General features: G+C 40.1%; 1 protein-coding gene across 1 annotated transcript in view; it reads left to right on the top strand.

Moving 5' to 3' along the window:
• LOC145406003 (glutamate receptor ionotropic, kainate 2-like) overlaps nt 1-10,000 on the top strand; it is a 166,286-nt gene that overhangs the window by 17,792 nt on the left and 138,494 nt on the right. Inside the window, exon 4 of the mRNA XM_080277193.1 lies at nt 2,202-2,437. Coding sequence (XP_080133319.1) covers nt 2,202-2,437 — 236 coding nt within the window. The remainder of the gene's footprint in view (nt 1-2,201; nt 2,438-10,000) is intronic.

The following is a 10,000-nucleotide window of genomic DNA, read 5'->3' as shown; positions in this document are numbered from 1 at the left end:
TTCCCCAATTTAACTTTCTTCATTGCTTCCGCAACTTCTATCCTACTGATAATAATAATAATAATAATAATTATTATTATTATTATTATTATTATTATTATTTACATATAAGTATCATAATAATTATAATAATTGTAAAAATATAAAAACGAACGAGGACACTGGCGTGATAGTAGATTGCCTTCACGATCATACAGGAATAAGTACTGTACTTTTCATAAAAGTCATTAGCATTCCACTAGCGAATGCCGTGCCTTTGCCAGTAGGCTACACAGTCGGGGAAAACCCGCTCCAGAACCAACAAAATTCTCCTTAATGACACAAAATTCTGAGCTCCCCATTCGCCAAACTGGCCCTCGGACTCGTTAAGGTATAATTATCTGAGGCAAAGGTTAAGGAGACCCTACATCATTTTTAGTGCACTCAGGGTGTATGATAAGCACTCAGGGTGTATGGTAAACTTAATATAGGAGTCATCCCTGAACAGTATTAAATTAAGGATCAAACGGGTTAGGATCTTTGAACCGCCTGACATTCGTCTCTGTGCTGTTGACGGCTCAGAATTTTATGTGAAAGACAAGGTAACTCTTGAGATACAACTCAGCGAATTAATAAAACCCCACACAGCTGAGTTTTATATCACAAACAAACTTCAGTATTCTGAGCAAGTTATAATGGTAGTGACACCATGGTTTAACACTCTGTTGATCTGATAGCTGTTTGCGGTAGTATTAAAGTACCGGTACTTTATGCATCAGGCATGAATTGCCCACACCCTGTCCTTTCCAGGTAAATTCGATCATATAGTCTACCGTAACTCCACAACCACCAGATGACAGCAGTGAGGATCATTTAGTACTAGTAGCTCATGACACCCCTCCCTCTTTAACACTGACACAATGGTTGACTCATCTACGTCTCATTTAACTACCTCAAATAGTCTGAATGAAGTTTTATAACACGCAGGGATGAAATGAAGAGTGACAGAATGGTGCACAATTTGTTGACGCACGAATTCACCAAAGTGTCCGTCGTGTAGGTGCGAAAGAAGGAGTGAATGTATTAACATTACCTGAGACGCGTTGTGTGAATGATTTAACATACGAGTCAGCACTGTGTACCGTATTGGAGGTTCATTTGTGTTATTTTTGCTTATTAAATTTAACAAATGCTCCACTAAAACTTAGAAGTGGTACAAAGATTGGCGATTTCCGGGTGTACCATCCGCCGTAAAGGTGTGTCAGGATATACCATTCTTTGTAACTGCTAAGGATGATGATAAATTCCCTCGTATATATACCACTGAAAACTCTACAGATTCTGCTACGACTCTCTTAGCTGATCTCATCTTGTATGTAGATCCGGGAAACTTCCCTCAGTACAGAGAAAAATGAATAAATCTTTTGCAGACCTATACAGATGTTGTGGCCTTACTTGGTGAACCTATGGGTAAGAATGGTTTGGTTAAGCATAATACTGAATAGATTCCAGGTACTCAACCAATCTGTGTCTCAGCCTGACTCATAACGGTCTCAGATGCATTAGCGTCCAGCATCCTGTTGCTTACTCTTCCAGTAACACCTCATTAGATTTTAGGTAAATAATTACATTTTATAAAGAGTTTCCGTTTTCTCGTATTCTGTGTCCAGAGATAATGCTGGGTTTTAATTAGCCGAAAATTAGAAAGCACTTGTTAGGTTACAGTTGTTTAAGGACTTGCCAATGCAGGGAAGCTCAAGAATTGCCATGGAGACTGTGTGATGTCTGTCCATTACACTTAAATTTGTTTGTCTCTGAATGCAATAACAGTACACAATTTGCAATCGAATCTTCGCACCTTCCCTTCGTTTAAGAGTTGCTTGGCGTCACTGAATAAAAATAAAAATGATTGTCCTCCTCCTTTCTGTATTAAGCTGGTCCGTATCTGTTTTCCTTTCTTTTGTCCTGCTCCTTGTGCAGATTTAAATGTGCAATTTTACTGGATGCGCTTGAAAAATTTACTGTGCAACCGTGATGTAACCCATGCATTATTTATAATCAGTGTAGCATACAGAGGTATTAAACGTTTTGCTGTTCGCTTTGTGGAGGAAAAACACTTCATGATACCTCATTTTGAATTTAGTTCTAAGCTAGACCAATATAAAATAGTGAATGCCTGGCAACTGGTGATACCACCTAACGATTTATCCCACTACCACCAGCTGGTGACGAGTCTTTACTGCGTTACTGTTGCGGTTATCAGCGACGACCCAGCCTTCCTCGCCGCCTTCGCTGAGTCCTCCTTCACGAGCCACCTCCTGTTGATCCAGACAACGAAGCTGCTCGCCTTCACTCGCCTCCCTCTCCACCGTCTCCACACCCTTCACCATCTTCACAAGACTTTATCACGCACCAACTCACTACTGGCTGTCATCGACCATGTTTGGAATAGATTAAGGTAATATTATCTGCAGTAAACTAGATGAACTTCGGTGCAGTGTGGCGAGCTTAACTAAAGTGTTATCGTTGTATATATATATATATATATATATATATATATATATATATATATATATATATATATATATATATATATATATATATATATATATATATATATATATATATATATTGTTACGGAACAGAGAAAGATAATGTACACTTTAAGTGAGAATACTAAAAAAAATCACTACTGTCCCGTAAAGTTCCAGGTTCAAAACAAAAGAGTTAGGTAAAATTACAAGTTAAAGTTTAATGCTCAAACTAACAACAAAACATTCAGGACTCATAAGGATAATGTAATGGCAAAAACAGGTTGAATATATGGTTAACTGCAATAGCCTCTATTAACACGAAATTAGCAAGAGTAAATTTATCTAAGTCAGCCCTGATAAAATGAGATACACCGGGTAATGCTCAGCTAATGCAATATAAATTATTACAGATACAAAATATTATCAAAAATGACTGATATAAAACTCTACATTAATTAAAAACCTCACTAGGCCTAAGAATTAACCTTATGCTACACAGTACAAGAAAAAATGCAACAACAGTTATACTCAAATCACACACAGCTGCTAGATGGTTGGAGACTTCCTGGGAAACTCACAATAATAATAACTGTACAGGGGAGGACAGAGATGCGAGCAAAATGAGGAGTAGATCTAAGTGGCAATGATGCAGAGACTGAGCTCAATATATAGGGGCCAGGAGAGCTTGATACAACTTGTAAGAAGGACGCGCAAATGAAGCCATGGGGACAAAGAGCTGAAAATCCCGCTCTGAATAACAGAGAGAACAACTTACTTTACTATAACGGTAGAAGGGGGGGACTGAGGCAGAACACGCTCGTGATCAAACATGCAGCATACTGTGCGTTAAAATTACACAAAGGATGATGAAATCATAGGCTATGTAACACCTCCCCACAAAGAAAAAAGAAATTTACAAAGGAAATTTCTTATTACTCTAAAACAATCTGTACATGGCATTACAGAACATGCAAATGTCCTTCCCAGTGCTACAAAACATGAGACCTTCCCAGCACGTTCAGTCATAGGTACTTGCCAGTATCCCTTTAACAAATCAAACTTACTTATGTACCTAGCCTTTCCGATCTTGTCTATGCAATCTTCCACACGAGGGAGAGGGTAAGTGTCTGTTTTAGTTATCTGATTAACACGTCTGTAGTCGATGCAAAGCCTCTGTGACCCACCTGGCTTAGGGACTAGAGTGACAGGAGAACTTCACTCGCTCTGACAGGGCTCAATCATCTTGTGGTCCAACAGGTAGCCAAGCTCCTTCTGGATGAGAGGAACTTCCACTGGGTTCACAAGGTAAGGAGGCAATTTAATTGGCTTTGCGTCTCCAACATCGACATCATGCATCAACACAGTGGTTCTTCCTGGAGTAGCACGGAACACTTGCGGGTACTCCTGCAGTAATGCCGAAAACTCCTGCCTTTCCTTGGGAGGTAGATGAGAAAGCTTAGTCTGGAGATCATTCATGATATCAGGATTCTTCCCCAAACTATCACTCAGGCTCATACTGCATGGGAGAGCTTCACTTGCAGACTCGGGTGGAACAGCTACAGTGCAGACTGGATTATTTTCGTCCCGCCTGTGATATAACTTTAGCATGTTGATGTGACATAGTTGCTTGCTCTTTCTACGATCTAGTGTGACGATGACATAGTTGACATCACTGAGTTTCTTCTCCACGAAATAAGGGCCACTAAACATGGCTTGAAGAGGTTGCCCATGAACTGGTAGCAGAATCAAAACCTGATCTCCTGGCTGAAAGTGGCGTAACATGGACTTCTTATCATACCAAGTCTTCATCTTCTCCTGAGCAGCTCCTAAATTCTCTCTCGCCAGCTGTAAAGCAGTGGACAGCCGTTCTTTGAACTTCATCACATACTCCAGCAGGTTGACGTCATCTTCCTCCGACAGCCAGCATTCCTTGAGTAACTTAAGGGGTCCTCTTACTTCATGGCCAAACAGTAGTTCAAAAGGTGAGAAGCCCAGTGATTCATTTGGAGATTCTCTTGCAGCAAACACAACGAATGGAAGACCTTTATCCCAGTCTTTCTGATGTTCCAAACAGTATTTCTTGAGCATCGATTTGAGTGTTTGATGATATCTCTCCAACGCTCCTTGGGTCTGGGGATGGTAAGCTGAAGACGTGATCTGGGTGATGCCCAACTCTTTCAGAGACTGCTTGAAAACATTTGACATGAAATTACTTCCCCGGTCTGACTGTACCTCCTTGGGCAGACCAAACTTTGTGAAGAACCCTAGCATTTCCTTAACCACGTTCTTTGCTGAGATGTTTCTAAGTGGAATGGCTTCAGGATAATGAGTAGCCATATCAATCATGGTCAACACATAAGAAATTCCTGAAGAAGTCTTAGGAAGAGGGCCCACAATATCCACCAACACACGGGTGAAAGGCGCCTCAAAAGGAGGAATGGGAACTAGAGGTGCAACCTTTTCGGTCTGATTACACTTCCCCACAACTTGACAGGTGTGACAAGACTTACAATACCAGGAAACATCCCTGAAGATACCTGGCCAGTAGAAGTGTTTCAAAATGCGTGCCACAGTCTTCCTCACTCCAAGGTGTCCTGCCAAACTGGAATCATGAGCCACTCGAATGATATCCTGCCTACAAACACGAGGGATGACAACTTGATGTACAACCTCCCATTCACAGTCGGCTGATGCTGTTGGGGGTCTCCACTTCCTCATAAGTACTCCTGACTTTATATAATAACAAGTAGAAGCACCGGCTGACTCTTCTTCACTGTAAGCAGAGTTAGCTAGACCTTTCAACTCAGGGTCAGCAACCTGCAACTCAACCAACTCTTGACGAGACAAATTATCAACACTACGGGGTACTGCCTCATCTGGTGAGTGGTCCAAATTAGCAAGAAAAGTGTCAGCTAGGATAACATCATCATCATCATTATCCTCTAAATCACCAGTAACTTTAGACTTAACCCTAGTGACAGCACATGCAGGGAACACATCAGGGACATCACAATCCTGGGCCGTAGCCACTGGCTCACTAGACAACTGAGGAGCTGGACACACTTGACTTCCACCAATATCATTTCCAAGTAAGAAAGTTACACCTGACATTGGGAGTGTCTCAACCAACCCAACCATAACGGAACCATTAACAAAACCAGACTCTAAATTCACTCTGCACAGAGGGACAGAGAAGTAATTATTCCCTACACCTTGTAAGATTACAGTTTCATCAGAGGAATTAACATTAGAGCCTAGAACATTGGTCAGCATAAGGGATTGGTAAGCACCTGTATCACGATATATTTGAACTGATTTCCTGTCATTACTGTCCAGAGGACTGACAAAACCATCAGACAGGAAATTAGCACATGATCTCTTGAGAGTGTCACCCATGTTACTGCTCAAAAGAGGAGCTCCATCATGAGAATTTAAGTTACCCCTCAAAGCAGGTTCAGTTAACTCAGTTAAAGAAATCTGGGAACTCTCAAGAGTGGACACTAGACCAATTGACTGAATATTTAAAGACTCCTTTTTGTTCACATCACGCTGTCTCCTGAAACATCTCTCCGTAGTATGACCAAGCTTACTACAATAAGTACATTTACTTTTCTGAAATCTAGAGGTGAAGCTGGTATTTACTTCCTGAGAAACATCTCTTTATTCTCTTTCCTGTTACCTGTACTCTGAGTAGAGGCAACGTACTTACTCTCAGCTTTACCTTTTTCTTTAGAATATCTCTTGTGAGTGAGAACATATTCATCAGCTAAAACTGCAGCATCAGACAAATTATCTATTCTATTCTCATCAAGATATAGGCTTACATCTTTACTAATACACCTTTTGAAGTCCTCCAGCAAAATCATCTGCTTAAATTTGTCAAAATCAGAATCCACATTCTTAGAATTTAACCACTGCTCTAACAGATCTTCTTTGATTTTTGCATACTCAACATGGGATTGCTTATCTTGCTTGTAAGTTGTCCTAAATTTTACTCTATAGGCTTCAGGAACAAGCTCATAGGCCTTAAGAATCAAGCTCTTAACTACATCATAATTATCAGATTGATCCTGAGGCAAAGATGCATAAGTTACTTGAGCTTTACCGGTGAGAACAGTTTGAAGGAGTACTGGCCAATACTCCTTGGGCCAACTAAAACCTGTAGCTACCCTCTCAAACAACTGAAAATACTTTGTTAAATCAGATTCATTAAAAGGAGGGACAAGTTTAACATTTTTAGCCACATCAAAATCATCAGAGCTAGATGATCCAGTTCCACCTTGTTTCATGCGATACTCATGGTCTGCCTGAATCCTGGCAAGTTCAATTTGTGCCTGAGCCTGTACCTGTGCCTCTTGAATACGAGCATTTGCCTCATTAACACGAGCCTCCGCCTCCTTAGCCTTAGCCTCCTGCAGGGCTAGCTGTAACTTAGCTAATTCAATCTGCGTTTGCTCATTTGGAGGAGTTACATTAAACAAGCTTTCATTAATCATGTCAACAATTTGATCTTTAGAATGATGAGAGCAGCAATTCCCAATTGTTGAGCAACAAGCTTAAGTTCATTCTTTGTTCTGTTTTCTACATCACACACTGTTTGCACATTTGACAAAAAATCTTTGGCTTCATCAAGTGTAGTAATAGTAGACATAATTAATAAGTAACAGTCACAAAATATCAAGCAATATCCTTATGATAATATCCTGAATATCCTGATATGAGGTCGCCAAATTTATGTTACGGAACAGAGAAAGATAATGTACACTTTAAGTGAGAATACTAAAAAAATCACTACTGTCCCGTAAAGTTCCAGGTTCAAAACAAAAGAGTTAGGTAAAATTACAAGTTAAAGTTTAATGCTCAAACTAACAACAAAACATTCAGGACTCATAAGGATAATGTAATGGCAAAAAACAGGTTAAATATATGGTTAACTGCAATAGCCTCTATTAACACGAAATTAGCAAGAGTAAATTTATCTAAGTCAGCCCTGATAAAATGAGATACACCGGGTAATGCTCAGCTAATGCAAGATAAATTATTACAGATACAAAATATTATCAAAAATGACTGTTATAAAACTCTACATTAATCACAAACCTCACTAGGCATAAGAATTAACCTTATGCTACACAGTACAAGAAAAAATGCAACAACAGTTATACTCAAATCACACACAGCTGCTAGATGGTTGGAGACTTCCTGAGAAACTCACAATAATAATAACTGTACAGGGGAGGACAGAGATGCGAGCAAAATGAGGAGTAGATCTAAGTGGCAGTGATGCAGAGACTGAGCTCATTATATAGGGGCCAGGAGAGCTTGATACAACTTGTAAGAAGGACGCGCAAATGAAGCCATGGGGACAAAGAGCTGAAAATCCCGCTCTGAATAACAGAGAGAACGACTTACTTTACTATAACGGTAGAAGGGGGGGGACTGAGGCAGAACACGCTCGTGATCAAACATGCAGCATACTGTGCGTTAAAATTACACAAAGGATGATGAAATCATAGGCTATGTAACAATATATATATATATATATATATATATATATATATATATATATATATATATATATATATATGTATATATATATATATATATATATATATATATATATATATATATATATATATATATATTTATATATTGAGACAGGCTTGTTCTGAGGGAACCGCAACTTATACAGGAAAAGCAATACCAGTGTTGCAACGAGCAGCATATTTATTTTGTCCAGACGTTTCGACATATTCATCTGTGTCATCTTCAGTGGATCTAAAAGGATGAAAAAGACCTGTAAGGTATTTAAAATCCTAAAAGAACTATATGAGCATGAGCTCATCGTACCTATATAAAAGAGAAAACGTAGTGTTAAATTATAGGGGGGACTTAACTGCACAATGTATTCAGAGGGACAGCAGACAGACAATTGTTTAGGGCGGGTTTTCGTTTATAAATATGAATGGATTCTAGTATTCTTAGATTCATACTGGTACATGTGTCTGTTATACAGAAATTCTTGGGATCAACAGAAGTCTATCTATCTATCTATATACCTAGGCTACTTCTCCCAAGGAAAGGGAGGTAGCCGAGACAAGACTACACACTTCCCATTAACTCATCCATTCAAACACATTCATTCGCATCTTAGCCCCAAAGGGGAGAACGGACAGATCCTCACCGCACCACACGGCACAAGGGTCAACTGCGCAATGCAGTCAGTGACATCCGCAGCAGGGCCCGACAGCAGAACTGGTTTACCCCTGCCACATCATAACAGACCCATCCCCTTACCCGCACCTGACCTGACTAGCTGATCAGACCAAATGCGGGAGAATATCCCCTCAGGGCTGCATCATCACTTATTCATTCACAGTTTCTCTCCATTTATTTCTGTCATGCACAGCCACTCTTCCTTATTCAACAGACACCCCTCTCGCATCCAGCGCTCTTTTCACACAGTCCATCCATCCTATTCGTGGTCTTCCTCTCAGCCTTACACCTCTCACATTAGATCTAGTTATCTTTTTCACCAATCGCTCATTATCCATTCTCTCCATATGCCCAAACCATCGCAACACCCTCTGCTCAACTCTACCAGCCATCTCCCGAACAACTCCAGTTCTCCTTCGCACTTCATCATTTCGCACCCGATCCATACGCGTCACTCCATACATACTCCTCAGACACCTCATCTCCATTACATTCAAACTTTTCCTCTCTGCTACACCCATATTCCATGTTTCAGCCCCATATAACGCTGTCGGTACCACAACACCCTCATACAGCCTTCTCTTTACATCCATTCTAAGCGGACAACATTTAAACACTTTTTTCATTCCTCCCAGCACCTTTCCTACTTCATTTATTCTTAACTTCACTTCTGCATCTATTCTTCCATCCACAGCAACATGTGACCCTAGATATTTAAAACAATCTACTTCCTCAAGCAACTCACCATTCAAAACTATATTCATCCCCCTACCATCTATCAACCTCGTACACTTCATCACTTTACTCTTATTCTCATTTACTTTCAATTTCCTCCTTTCACACACCCTTCCAAACTCCTCTACGAACTGTCTCAATCTCTCCTCTGAATCAGTCACCAGTGCAGTATCATCTGCAAACAGCAGGTGCTTCAGATTCCACTCTCCACCATCAACATTCACCAGACTCAGACCTCCATCTAAAACTCTTGCATTCACCTCCCTTACAACACCATCCATGTAAATATTAAACAACCAAGGCAACATCACACATCCCTGTCGCAGCCCCACTCTCACGGGAAACCAATCACTCACAGCATTTCCCACTCTTACACACGCTCTACTATTTACATAAAAACTTTTCACCCCTTTTAGTAACCTACCATCAAGTCCATACAATCTTAAAACAGTCCACAAAGCCTCCCTATCAGTTCTATCATACGCTTTCTCTAAATCCATAAATGCCCAAAACACATCCTTGCCTTTCGCTAAATA

Source organism: Coenobita brevimanus, chromosome 8, assembly GCF_032717465.1.
Source record: "Coenobita brevimanus isolate Jiangsu-jjx chromosome 8, ASM3271746v2, whole genome shotgun sequence".
NCBI classification, from domain to species: Eukaryota; Metazoa; Arthropoda; class Malacostraca; order Decapoda; family Coenobitidae; genus Coenobita; species Coenobita brevimanus.
The sequence above is the reverse complement of the archived record's forward strand: the minus strand, read 5'-3'. Positions and strand labels throughout refer to the sequence as shown.